The sequence below is a fragment of the Pan troglodytes genome, chromosome 17, assembly GCF_028858775.2.
Source record: "Pan troglodytes isolate AG18354 chromosome 17, NHGRI_mPanTro3-v2.0_pri, whole genome shotgun sequence".
Lineage (NCBI taxonomy): Eukaryota > Metazoa > Chordata > Mammalia > Primates > Hominidae > Pan > Pan troglodytes.
The window spans coordinates 21,794,148-21,808,492 of record NC_072415.2 but is presented as its reverse complement, the minus strand read 5'-3'; the positions used below and the strand labels follow the sequence as shown (position 1 = coordinate 21,808,492).

Genomic DNA, 14,345 nt, shown 5'->3' with positions numbered 1-14,345 from the left:
TCACAAAAGCGAGTAAGTGACGAGGTCAGAATTCAAATCCAATTACAAAGCTCATGATTTTCATTACACCACGTCCTTGATAGTGCCTATGTGTGATGGTTTAAATGGCTAAGAAATCAAGAATGAGAGAGTCAAAGTTCCCACATTTGGTCATCCCTGTAGACTTTATTCTAGCTCCCCCAGCCTCCAGTCCCTCACTCCCCACCCCCAACACCCACACATTCTTTATTTAATGGCTTGACCACTATAGTTAGGGCCAATTTCCCTGGGCTTATGGTACTAGTGCCAACTTAGAATAGTGGAATATATCAAACCAGGCAGCCATGATGTTCATTACGGGTTCATTACATAATCAAGCCAATTTCAATCAAGCTTGTAGGGTTAGGTCAGTAACTTGAAATCATCGATGTCCATGCTGGTCTGTGTCCAGAAATAATGACTTTGATAGTGGGAGGAAGAAGAGGAATTTTCCAAACAGCCCCCACAATTCTATCCTAAGGACTCTGAGAATAGTTGATTGCACATGAGGCTACTTTATAAGTGGAGTGGCTCCAGAAATTAACTTACGTTACTGGGTGTAAAAGATATCCATTCTGACATTCTCACTTAATAAATATTTGGGCTAAGGATAAGCCAAAGTCATGCTGGACATTAACAAGTCTTTTGACTTGGTGAACAGTGTGGTGCCACACTTACTGGCAGTTGAATTGAAATAAAGTTGAATTGAACTAAAAGCATCTTACTTTCTGTAACATCTTCAAGAAGGTGTTAACAGGTTAGACACTCCCTTAGCACACATCCTTAATGTTTTAAACATTACTCTTTGCACTTTTTGGTTCTGTTCCTAGGTAATAGAAATTGGGGGCACCTGGTAAGTCCTTGATTAGTGTCAGGCACCAGTGGGATATACACTTTCTCTATAGGTCATGAACTCAAAAAGACGGTGGTCTACTGTGGATGATCCCGTTAGTTGCCTACCTAGATTTACTTCTTCAGCCCCTTCCTTGCTGGCAGAGCTATTTTGTTCAGGAGCTAATGGGCCCCAAACTAGCCCTTCCATTCTCCTTTCTGATTAGTGGCTTAATTATCTTAATATTGTAATGTTCTATTCTGATGATGGTGATGATGATGATGAAGGCTAACACTTACTAAGCATTTACTCTGTGCTAGGTACTTTTTAAAGAACTTTAAAAGGTATCAACTCATTTCGATACAGGAGTTAAGAAGAAATTGCTTAGGCAGATAGTGAGGGTATGGGAGTCCTCAGTAAGGTTTCCCTTTTAATAAAAAGCAGCCGCCAATCATTTTCTTTTCTAACAAAGAGCAGCCTGTAAAATCGAGCTGCAGACAGACAAGCAAACTAGAAGCTTGCACAGGTGAATTCTGGCAGTTGTGCCCATAGGAATATACTACCTGGGATGAGGCATGTTCAAAGTGGCGGCCCCATCTTCTCTTTTTGCCAGCAACGTGTACAGTAAGGAGCAGACTAGATGGCACTGCCCAAGTGGAAAGCCCATTTGTATAATAAGATTAGGGTTGGGAGACCAGCCTTCCCCTTGCTACATAAACGTTACACCTGGTCAAACCAATCTGTGAGCCCTACATAAATCAGACACTGCCTCCTCAAACCTGCTTATAAAATCTGCTGTGGTCCGCCCATGCCCCTTTTTTCGGACGTCTTACAAGGAGCTGCTCTCCTCTCCCCTTTCTTCTGGCTATTAAACTTTCCGCTCCTTAACCCACCCACATGTGTCCCTTTCCTTAATCCTCTTGGCAGGAGATGCCGAACCCTGGATATTTACCCCAGACGGTGATGCCACTTCAATTTCATTCTTGTAAACCAAAAGAGATAGTTCTCAATCAATTTAGAAAGTTTATTTTGCCAAGCTTAAGGACGCACCCTGACATAGCCTCAGGAGGTCCTGCCGACCTGTGCCCAAGGTGGTTGGGGTACATCTTGCTTTTATACATTTTAGGGAGACATGAGACATCAATCAATATGTGTAAGATGTACATCGGTTCACTTCGGTAAGGCGAGACAACTTGAGGGAGAGCTTCCAAATCCTAAGTAGATAAGAGACAGAAGGTTGCATTCTTTTGAGTCCTTGATCAGCCCTCCACTGAATACAAAATTTAGTCTGGCTCAGTGCATTTGCATTTTTACATGAACAATAGGGCAGAGAAAGCAATCAGATATGCTCTTGTCTCACGCGAGCCTCAGAGGGATGACATCGAGATCTGTCTGTACTTTGTCCGTAAGGAATTTTCTTGTGGGCAAATTGTGAGGGAGGTATGTAGCTTTTTATCTTTGTAGCTATCTTATTTAGGAAAAAAATGGGAGGTAGGTTTACCTGACATAGTTCCCAGCTTGCCTTTTCCCTTGGCTTAGTGATTTGGGGGTCCCGAGATTTATTTTCCTTTCACATTCTCCTAATAAAGCCATGAGGAAGGTACCATTATTAAACCAAAGCCCAGAGAGACTAACTTGCCTAAAGTCACGCAGCTAGAAAGCAGCAGCTGAACCCCCGTAGTCTGATTCTAGAGTATTCCCTCTTAACCACTATGTCTTGTAAGCCAATGAGACAAGAAGGCTGCTGGAGGAACATCTGGGACACTTTAGAGGTAAGAGTTCTTTTTCTTCTTTGGAATGTTGTCATTTGTACATGATACTTGGAACTGCTGCAGATATCTTGTGTCTATAATAGGAGTCACGGCTGAGTATGTTGGAGTAAAAAGATGGAAGTCACTAAACATTTTGAAGACATCCTTGGGCAAGGTTGAATTAACTAACCTTGGAACTACTCTACCTCTGGAATTGTTTTTCATGTGAGAAAATGAACCCAGTATCCTTTAATCTACTTGTTAGAACTTCTGTTACTTGTAGCGAAAAGCACTCTCACCGATACACATAGAAACAAGCATAATTCTGACCTAAGACAAATAGAAATGAGCATAATTCTAACCCTTTTAGGTAGGCAGAATATTTGCACTATGGGCAAGATTTTCATTCAGACAACAAATATTTATTGAATGCCTTCCACTTGCCAAGTATAGTGCAAGTTGCTGAACCAAACAATATAGGAAGGGCAGGTTTCTCCACCCATGGAGGTTATAATCTGGTCGTAAATGTAGTAGTGAAAGTGCGGGCAGGCATATTTTGGGACGGTATCTTGAGGACTAATCTGGATTGGGAGTCAGAGAATGCCCTAATAAAATCCAGTAAAAGCATGCATTACAGATTCAAAAAGAATCCATATAATGTCTATCTCATCCATCAAGTATTTGTGACATGTTTTGGCTTTAGTTGTATAAGAACAGTAAGTATGTGCACAATAGTGTTAGGTGTATAAGTATTTTTATTTTTTATTTTTGAGACGGAGTCTCGCTCCGTCGCCCAGGCTGGAGTGCAGTGGCGCGATCTCGGCTCACTGCAAGCTCCGCCTCCCGGGTTCACGCCATTCTCCTGCCTCAGCCTCCCGAGTAGCTGGGACTACAGGCGCCTGCCACCATGCCCGGCTAATGTCTTGTATTTTCAGTAGAGACAGGGTTTCACCGTATTAGCCAGGATGGTCTCGATCTCCTGACCTCGTGATCTGCCCGCCTCAGCCTCCCAAAGTGCTGGGATTACAGGCGTGAGCCACGCGCCCGGCCAGGTGTATAAGTATTTAGGTAACTTTATAACAAAATACATTTACATTAAGGGCCAGACTGTCTTTCCCTTTTAAAGGGAAATACTGAAGCTAATTTAGGAGAGGCAAACTAACATAAAATATAAGGCAAAGGAGTGGGAACCAAGGCATTTGGTATCTATTTCTAGCTCACTGGGCAGCAGTCCTCTGTGTCTTGAATTCTGTGATTTGCGAAATATGATTCATAGGGGTTGCAATGGAATATTTCTGAGTTTTTAAACTAATGAGGGATAAATTTTCAAAATCCCTGTGCTGCTGTGAATGTTCTAGAAATTATTCACAAGTTTATTATAGCAAAGAAAATGGGCAAAAGGAAGGGGGTGGGTACAGGACGTGACACTCCAGAAAAGAAGGCAGTGACGTAAAAAATCAAGAGGAAGTCCACACCAGGAAATAGTGCTGTGCACATTAGAGCTGTTACTGAATAAATACTTGTTGGAATTTCCAGAGATAACCAAACAAACATGAAGAAGGAAGTGGGGTTTTTTTTTTCAGCTTTATTATGGAAAATATCTAATATGTACAAAAGTTCCGAGAATAGTAAATAAGAACGACCATGCAGCTTCTATGGCCTTACTTAACGGCCAACTTGCTTTATTTTTCACCTCCCACTCCCCACTATTCTCAAGCAAATTCCAGACATCATACCATTTAACCCCTAAATATGTCGCACATATCTCTAATGCAAAAGATTGGGAACCAAGACATTTGGTGTCTATGGCTAGCACACTGGATAGCAGCCCTCTGTGTCTTGAATTCGTAACATGTAGAATAAGATTTATAGTGGGTTGCAACCCGACTTTATTTTTAACTAACAGCAATATAAGAGGAGGTGGCTAATCCTCACAAGGCTCTCCATGAGGGAAGCTCACCCCTATAAATCCAGGCGGGCGCTTCGTTACCCAGGAGCCCAAGGTGCAGCTCCGGGACGCTTCTTTTCAAGGCCGGGACCCCTGCAGCGGCCCGTAGGACACCTCCCTTTCCGAGCACGGACTGGTCCCCGCCCCTCCCCCGGGAAGTCTCCGCCCACAGGGCCCCAGCAGCCCCCGCGCGCCCTCGCTCCCTCCCGTCAGCCCCCGCCCCTCGGCGAAGGGAGCGGCGTGCCGTCCGGGTCGCCTAGGCCTGGGGTCGGGAGCGCGCACGCTGTGCGCCCTGGGCGCGCTCGGGATTCTCGCCTGGCGCGGCTGGGGAAGGTGAACAGTGTGGCCCGCCATGTTCTTCTCCGCGGCGCTCCGGGCCCGGGCGGCTGGCCTCACCGCCCACTGGGTAAGGAGGCTCAAGCTGAGCCCGGCGCTGCCGCCGCCCTCCTCTTGCTCTCCGTGTCTCCCTTAGTTTTGGGCGCAGGAGAGCCCTGGGCTCTGCACGGGCCTGCAGGCGGCGGCAAGGACACTGCGGCCTTAGCCCTCTTAGGGAGGCCGCTGCAGCCCCACCGTGAGAAGCCCCGAGGGAGGGTTGCCATACTGGGAAGTGTACTCCTAGTTTGGTCGAGGAGGACAGAAAAGAGGGGCTGCTTGGTGATATATATATATATATATATATATATGTTTGTTTGTTTTTGCTGTTTTGCTGTAGCGCAGAATCTAGGCCTGCTCTGGCCAGATCTGTTTCGAAGACCGCCGCCCCGAAGGAGGCACCTCTCGTTTCAAGCCTAGTGACCTCGATGCTTTTAGGTTGCAGCATACTGGAGAGCTCTGGCTTGCTTCGTGAAGGCTTAGGGAGAACTTCATTAGGGCTGGAAAAGGGTGGCCAATGTTTGATTTACTGCAGTTGTGCTTTGCATATCGGAAATGCTGGCTAAATAAATGGTATCAAACTAACTCTGAAAGAACGGCGCCGCAAATAACAGCACCCAATTAAAGAACCACAGGATTTTAGAGATTAAATGATCTTTTTGAGATCCAAGTGCATCTCATGGTAGGCAAGGAAATTGAATTGCAGAGAAGTTGAAACACTCCTTCACGTTAATCTAAAAATGCAGATTTCCAGAAATGTCGATTATAACAACAGGGCCTGTTACACAAGTAATACTGGAAAGAAGCCTTAGTTTTGTTTGTTTTCTAAGAGTGAAATAGGTTAAGTCAGTTCTCAGCAAGAGGGAGATAGTGTATATTCATTGAGAATGAATTCAGGGCTTTAGAGTTAGACTGGAGTTTGGATGTTAGCTTAACTGCCTTTTGTGGCTCTATGACTTTGTGCTGTTAATCTTCCTCAGTTTCTTCAGTTGTAAAATGGGAATATTCCTTTTTGCAGAGTTCAGTCTTTCAATAAACATTTGAAGTCTTACTGTACGTCATGCACTGCTGAGCTCTAGTTAACAGTGTGGATAATAATGATAGTCATTTGATAACTGTTTTCTGTATGCCAAGCACCGAGTTAAATATCTACATTCCACATCTCATTTTTGAGGTTGGTATTACTTTTTCCTCATATTACAGATAAGGAAAAGACTTAGACAGTTCCCGTTCTTTTGGAATTGATAGTCTCATGTAAGAGGAACTTTAAGGTTGAGACAATGTAAAAGTACAGTGTTAGAGATATGAATAGGGTCATCCAATGTGGTTTCAAGGTGCATAAGATTTTTCCTGAAGGTAATACTAACAGATTGGGCATGGGGTCCGAGGGTATTCTAGGTGGAAAGGACAACTTAAAGTCTTGTTGGCAAGAAAAAGATCGGTATGTATGAGAAGCCACCCTCTGCTGTTGGAGGTAAGGTGTGTTCCCAAATGAAATAAGGGAGAGACAGGGGCCAGATATTGGAGCTCCTTGCGTGCCATACAAAGAATTTGATTTTATCTTAGAGGCCGTCAGGAGTCAGTGAAAGGTTTTAAAGTAGAGGAATAAGATCTGGTTTCTGTTTTGGATAGGTCACTGGATAGGACTGAGGGTGGAATGGGTTTGATTTGGACCCAGAAACAGGGAGACTAAGTAGATAAGAGGCTCTTGCAGAATGCTAGGTGAAAGATGATGAGGATCAGACATGGTAGAAAGAAAAGAAATTAGAGTGCTTGTAGATTTTGTTTATTTTGTTTTTGAGGCAAAGGGGCTAGAAGTATAAATTGAAAAGCAGTTTTAATGAAAAAGAACAACTTGAGGTAGTGGAGGACCATTGTAATCCAGGTTTAATGTTTCTGGAACTCTCTTTCTCTCCCTCCCTCCCTCCTTCCTTCTCTCTCTCCATCCGTCTCCCCTTCTCCCTCCCCCTTCCACCCTCCCCCCTTTTTTAAACAAATAGTACCTGATATGCACTATGTACACAATAAATATTTGAGTTGATGAATAAGTTTAATTTTTATTACACACGTCATACGTGTGTAGAAAAAACAATACTGAGACTAGCAAGTAGAGTAAGCTCAAAAAATAAAAATCATCCATTGTCTTGTCAACCTGGAAATTACCATTGTTAACATTTTGATGTCTACACATAACGGACCTTACAGGCAATTTGTTTTTACAAAAATGGAAAGGTATTTATACTGTTTGGTAGCCTGCTCTTTTGTAATGTATTCTGAACAGCTTTCCTTATCAGTAGACATTTCTATACTGTCATTTTAATGCTACATAGCATTCCATTGTGAGGATGTTCTATTACTTATATAACCAGGCCCTTCTAACCTTTCACAAGTAGTGAGATTTCACATTAAACCTAGCAAGTATCAAGAAAAGTACGAGAAAAGTCTACCTAAGTTCCTTTCCTAAATGAGAAACCTTTAAAGATTATTTACGCTTTCAAAGAAATTGCCTATTCTAATTTCTGCTTTGCTAGCTGCCATTCTCTTGACGAGGCTTTTCAGCTCATCGTTGCTTAAAATATGGCTAGAATTAAGTATTAGTTTGTGTGATCTTGAGCCATCTTAATCTCTTTGAGCCTCATTTTTCTTTTCTGTAAACTGAGATAATACCTCATAGGTGATTGTAGTAATTGACTAAAAGTTATAAATTATGGAGTAATAGATAATCAGAATAAGTTTATTCCCTTCTTCAGTAATTGCCCATGGTTTTTCTGTAATGTTGATGCCACTTTAGAACTTACCACTGCCTCATTGCCAAGCTGCTATTGTAGTTTCGAAGGTGAGAGGGTTGTGGTGGCATTTTCAATTACAGATGCTCCTTTACTTACAATGAGATGACATCCTGATTAAACCCATTGTAAATTGAAAGTATGTAAATTTCAGTTTACAGTGGGGTTATCTGGACTTAATCGAGGAGCATGCTGAATACTTATCATTTTCATACAATTGTAAAGTTGGTGATTTGCAAGACAGGCAATTGTAAGTCAGCGACCCATCTGTATTGTGTATTTTTTCATTCATTGAGGATATTTTCCTTTATGTCTTTAGGCATGATTATAGCTGTCCTGAAGTTTGTGTCTGGTAATCTTAGTTGATTTTTTTTCTTGAAAATGTGTTTTCCTTTTTTGTTTGTTTCCCATATGTTGAACAATTTTGGATTGTATGCTGAATTTTGTGAATGATACGTTGTAGAGGCTCTAGATCCTGTTTTATTCCTCCAAATAGTGTGTTTTGTTGTTGCTATCCATATCCCTTGTGGGCAGCAGATCAAATATTGGTTCCGTTCTTTTAGCTAGGCTCCTTGGAGTCTGCAGCATGTACATGGATGGTTCAGGGTTCAGCCAGAGATTTCCGTAGAATTTATATACAGAATGTATAGGGCTCCCTCCCCCTTTCTGGCTCTTCCTTTTCTAGGATTTCCCACTTTACCATGTCTGTTGTTCCAAACTCTCACTGAGGCCTGCCTTCAGGCTAAAAGATGTGAAGAAAAAACAAAAACCTCATTGGTTTTTTATGAATGTAGACTCCCCTTCTATGTCTGCCTGTTTGGTTGTTCCCCAGTGCCTTCAGAAAGCTTTTGTTTTTATAAAATATTTTGTCCAGAGTTTATAGTTATTATTCAGTGGTTTGCCCTGACAGTGTCTACTTAGCCATACTAGAAGTATGCCATCTTGTGTGGTGGTACTTTTCCTTCCAAATTTTAAGTTTTGTACAATGAAATGTTTTCCCCATTCCATTAGAGATTCTTAAACTTGATTTTGTAATGTCCCAGTGTATCTCCATTGTGACTCAAAGGACTCTAAAGAAGTTAATGTAGGAAAAACACCCCAAAACATTTAGTTTTTTATTCCTGCTGTAACAAATTTCCACAAAACTTTGTGGCATAAAACATTATATTTTTAACCTTACAGTTCTGTAGGTTAAAAGTGACACAGGTCTCAGTGGGCTAAAATTAAAGTGTAGCCCGAGCTTCATTCCTTTTTGGAGGCTCTAGAGGTGAATGTCTTTTCTTGGCTTTTCCAGCTTCTAGAGGCTGCTCTTGGCCCCTTCTTTCATCTCCAAAGCCAGCAAAGGCAAGTCTAGTTCTTACATCACATCACTTCGACCCTCCTTCTGGCATTCATCACATATCCTTCCTTGCCTCTCCTTCCTCTTCCACTTGGTAAGAACCCTGTGATTGATGACATTGGGCCCACCTAGATAATCCAGGATAATCTCCCTATTTTAAGGTCGGCTGATTAGCAGCCTTAATTCTCTTTTGTTGTGTAAACTAATATTCACAGGTTTCCAGGATTAGGATGTGGTTATCTTTGGGAGACCATTATTCTGCCTGCCATAGCCATAAATTAGCAGTTTAAGGAGAGAGAGAATGAACAAACTAGTTTATGCAGTGAGGTTCAGTAGGCCACTATTGCAAACTGCAGACTCGGATCTTTTTATTAGAGACTTGAACTCAGTTTCCATTTCAAAGTAATAAAAAGTTGACTTTCCTTTCTCTTTGGGCACTGTTTAGTACCTTAGTGCTCAGTACATTGAGTAATAAATTACAGGTCTGTTGCCCATGCTGTATAACCTATTGAGTGACAGTCAGTCTGATTTTCCAATGAGGAACCTTGTCACTAGTTTTTGAATCAGTTCAGGAAGCATGTTATAAATCAGTTGTAGGAAATGTCTTTCATTACAAAACATTAAAGACAGTTTACACACATTTTGGTTAGGGGGAAGGTGGCTTTATCTGTCGGATATTTTGCTAGGTGTTACCCCATTTTATATGTGAGATATATGAAGATTGCTGGACAAATAAATGCCCAAGATCACACAGTAGTAAGGGCTGGGTTTATTCGCAAGTCCTGTTTTGTTTTGTTTTTAATCTACCTTTCTGAAGTTGCTCAAACAATTGAAGTTGCTAAGGGAAATCACTATGTATGGTGAAGATTTAAATTTAATAGGCACTCTAATAATAAAAGGTGTACCAGTGTAAGCAGACTAGGGAAATGATTTCACTTTGCTTAGGGAAAAGAGATGGAGGTTTAGGGGCTTTAAAGGGGTAAGAGATGGAGGTTTAGGGGCTTTAAAGGGGTAAGAGGAGGAGGTTAACCTTGGTCATGATGGATGAGTGGAAGGTGTAAAGTTGAGATAATGCTGTAGGTATAGCTAGCTACATATACAAAGACACTGAAGTGCATGAGACGAGACTGAACCCCGGGTCCACTGGATGGGCATTTCATTTCTATAAATTATTCTTGTCCTTAGAACAATTGGTTGTTGCTTATATCCATGTGGGATTTTAGATATCTAAAGAATGTTTTCTTTAATATATGGTCAAGATGGCTGGAATCATTAATGCTGTTATCTTAATCTGTAATGCACAGTGCCTGTAATACCTGGGCTCTTCATGCAGCTTTTCTATAATATAAAATTTAGCCAAATTACATTTGTTAATTCTCTCATAGTATGGTAAAAATTACTTACATTTTAACCTGAATTAACATTTTTAGGTAAATTACTGATGGAACTTTATTTGGAGGATGTTTGTAAAAGTCCTCCTATTTCTATCTGAAAATACAGCAAAACTTAAATTTTAGTGGTTAAGGCATGTACTGAAGTCAGGAAAATCTGTATGTGGCATTTCATTTATTTAGCTGTGTGATCTAGGGAAAGTTTTTCCCCCTTCTTTGAGCCTTAATTTTCTCACCTGTAAAACAAGATGATAATACCTACTTGGTAGGCTTGCTGAGAGGAATAAATGAATTATAGTGTAGATTTGTAGTTTACAGCATGAGATCTGACATAGAGTAAGCATTTGTATTTATGATTATCCTTGAAATAGATTTCACAATTATTAACCCAGCATCAACTTTGTTAAAATAAAATGCACTGAAAAACTTTTGTTTTTCATGGAATTTTTTTTTTTTTTTTTTTTTTTTTTTTGAGACAGAGTCTTACTCTGTTGCCCAGGCTGGAGTTCAGTGGCGTGATTTTGGCTCACTGCAACCTCCGCCTCCCGGGTTCAAGCGATTCTCCTGCCTCAGCCTCCCAAGTAGCTGGGATTAAAGGTGCGTGCCACCACACCCGGCTAATTTTTGTACTTTTAGTAGAGATGGGGTTTCACCATGTTGGCTAGGCTGGTCTCAAACTCCTGACCTCCAGTGATCCACCTGCCTCGGCTCTCAAAGTGCTGGGATTACAGGCATGAGCCACTGCACCCAGCCTCAAGGATTTTTTTAAAATGTAAAATTACCTAGTCTGAATGAATGTATTGCAGACCCTGACATTTTTAGGAGGTTTCAGTTTTCTTGCTTGAGCTGGCAATAGGGGAGGCTGTAGGTAACAAGTCAGCAGATGTTGTGAACAGTGAGAGGAAGGCACGGAGGGACCTCAGACCACTTTGGATTCACTAGAGATGTTTCACGTGTGCACTGTGACTCTTGCACAGGCAAATAGATATCTTGGTGGATTTAATCTGTAAATATTAGGGATCATCTAAAAGGTATATTCCTTGCCTTAGTTGGCCTCTAATAAAGGAAAAAAGAAGGGTTTTTGAATTGCCTGACCTTAGTCTTGTCTTTCTGACTAATTAGATTACTGCTTCTGTCAGTTTTGTCTTACAGCTTCTTAGTCTCTTATTAACTTCTCTTAGCTGGATGCATTTATAACGCAAATGTCTGATAGAACTGAAAAGTGAGCTTCGTTGGATGGTAGTATTGTTTGAACAACAGAAGAAATTCAGAAAAAGAGTAGAGCCCATGAAAAGACAATTAAGGAATCCTATTGGGGAGAATATAAAACTTTAATTTTTGTCATTTTGAGCTATTGGTATTGCCAGTGACAGTAAAAGGGAAAGGCTGGTAGAAAGAGCACAGGGTCCTTAGATTCAAAGAGCCTGGGCTCAAAATCCAGGTCTGTCACTAATTGTGTGGTATGGGGCAAGTTACTGTCTTTGAGCCTGAGTTTCTCTAAATGTAAAATGGAAATAATGACTCACTACAGATTTTTTAGGAATCGACGAAAAAAAGTATGTAGAAGAGCTTAACACAGAGGCACTCAAGTTTACTTGACTCCAACGAAAAGGCAGTCACTGTTTTGGCCTGCTTAAATCTTTTCTTTTCCTTCTGAAACACTGAAAAAAAAAAAAAGCTAGAATTCAAACCCACTGTTAATTTTGAGCTGTATATTAGGTTATGATCTTATTTACTTAAAAAAGTTACTTGGTTGCATGCTTTTCTTCTTAAAAAAAGGAAGTTACTTGGATTTTCAATTGGACTCAATTGGAATTTCTTGAGGTATAGACATTTCAGAGTCTAATGAGAAGCTAGATTCTAGAGAAAAGACTAGACTGTAGTCAAAGAAGGGGGTGGGTGGGAACTCAGCTTATTCTTTGAATCATTCCAGCCTAGCTAGGTTGTTTTTTCCAGTTGTAAGCCTGGTCCTGGAATGCCTCTTTATTTCAAAGTGAAACAAAATTGAAATGGCCCAGTAAGTAGTGTAAAGATGTTAATGAGAACTTTTAATGTTTTATTCCTTTATTGAAAGTGTCTGACATAGACATTACAATGAATGTAAAATAGGTGATATTCTTTAAACACACCAAAAAAACAATTTTCAAAGCCATTTTCAGGCCACCTGTAACTTGATAGGGATGAATAACAGTTTATGCCAGTTGAAAAAAACTGAGGGCTAAGATTTATCAGTTTATCTTCACTATTTAGTTTGTTTCTTTCTTTATTGTTTGTTTACTTACTACTTTTTTGAGACAGGGTCTCACTCTGTCTCCCAGGCTTGGGTGCAGTGCATGATCATGGCTTGCTGCAACCTCAACCTCTTGGGCGCAAGCGATGCTCCCACCTCAGCCTCTCAAGTAGCTGGGACTACAGGCATGTGCCACCATGCCTGGCTAACTTTTGAATTTTTTGTAGAGACAGGGTTTCACCATGTTGCCCACGCTGATATCAAACCCCTGGCTTCAAGCGATCTATGGGGCTTGGCTTTCCAAAGTTCTGGGATTATGGGTGTGAGCCACCGTGTCTGGCCAGCTTCTTTTATTTTATAAACATTATCTCAGCCCTTCTTATACAATTTTGAAGAGGTCGACTTCAGACTTTGAAATTAAGTTGCTCAAATGTTATGCTAGTGTGTATACATTCAGGTTTTTTGCAGGAATAGAAGAGAAGGGTGGCAAGGATTAAAAAAAGATTAAATAACTTGCATCACATTATCTCAGCCCTTCTTATACAATTTTGAAGAGGTCGACTTCGGACTTTGAAATTAAGTTGCTCAAATGTTATGCTAGTGTGTATACATTCAGGTTTTTTTGCAGGAATAGAAGAGAAGGGTGGCAAGGATTAAAAAAAGATTAAATAACTTACATCTTTCTCTCTTAACAGGAGCATTGTAAGCCAAGGAGGCAGGGCTTTTCATTTCTTATCTGCCTGCCTGTATATATGGAGGCCTGATTTTCTTCCTTAAACTCCTTGGTTTCTTAGACCTACTATGTTCTTTTAAAGCTTTGATGTCATCAAACAGTCAGGTGGCTAATAATAAGGTCATGGCCTTTGTAGTCATCTGGCCCTAGGATCTAACATAATTTCTGCCAATAATTAGTGATGTGACCTAATCTTGAGAAGTTTTCATAACTCATTTAAATTTCTGGGAATAATACCCACCTTGCAGGAAACTTTAAGAATTAAATAATGTGTAAAAAGCTTAGTGCCTGACACATAGTACTTCTAATAATAATAGCTAATGATAGCCAACACTAATACAGTACTTACCATCTGCCAAGCAGAATATTAAGCACTTTACATGAAGTACATCTTTTTTTTTTTTCCCCCGAGACAGAATCTCACTCTGTTGCCCAGGCTGGAGTGCTGTGGCACGAGCTGGGCTCGCTGCAACTTCTGCATCCTGAGTTCAAGCGATTCTCCTGCCTCAGCCTCCTGGTTAGCTGGGATTACAGGCACGTGCCACCACGCCCAGCTAATTTTTGTATTTTTAGTAGGGATGGGGTCTCATCATGTTGGCTAGGCTGGTCTCGAACTCATGACCTCAGGTGATCCATCCGCCTCAGCCTCCTAAAGTGATGGGATTACAGGCATGAGCCACTGTGCCCGGCCTGAAGTACATCTTTTAATGCTCTCAAGAACCCTATGAAGTACATGCCGTTATTTTTCTGTTTTTGTAAATGAGGAAACAGGCTCTAGAGCTGAGCTTTTAGCCATTTTGCTATATTGTCTCTCCATACATAGGATATTTATGGAATATTAGATAACAGTGATACATCCCACCTTCAGAGGTGCTAGAATGTGGAAAATGTGTTTTTTAGAAATGATGAAATTGACATTTCATATACTAGAACGTGTTTGGTGTT

General features: G+C 40.9%; 1 protein-coding gene across 4 annotated transcripts in view; it reads left to right on the top strand.

Annotated features, from left to right (window-relative positions):
- The first annotated feature begins 4,782 nt into the window (after positions 1-4,782).
- NDUFV2 (NADH:ubiquinone oxidoreductase core subunit V2) overlaps positions 4,783-14,345 on the top strand; it is a 31,919-nt gene continuing 22,356 nt past the window's right edge. The window contains exons 1-2 of one of the 4 annotated variants that reach the window (XM_016933185.4): positions 4,804-4,955; positions 5,940-6,095. In XM_016933185.4, the coding sequence (XP_016788674.1) occupies positions 6,048-6,095 (48 nt within the window). In that variant the 5' untranslated portion in view covers positions 4,804-4,955; positions 5,940-6,047. Of the gene's footprint in view, positions 4,956-5,939; positions 6,096-14,345 lie in introns of all 4 variants that reach the window. The other 3 variants (XM_063795471.1, XR_010151840.1, NM_001071786.1) reach the window with 3 other exon arrangements.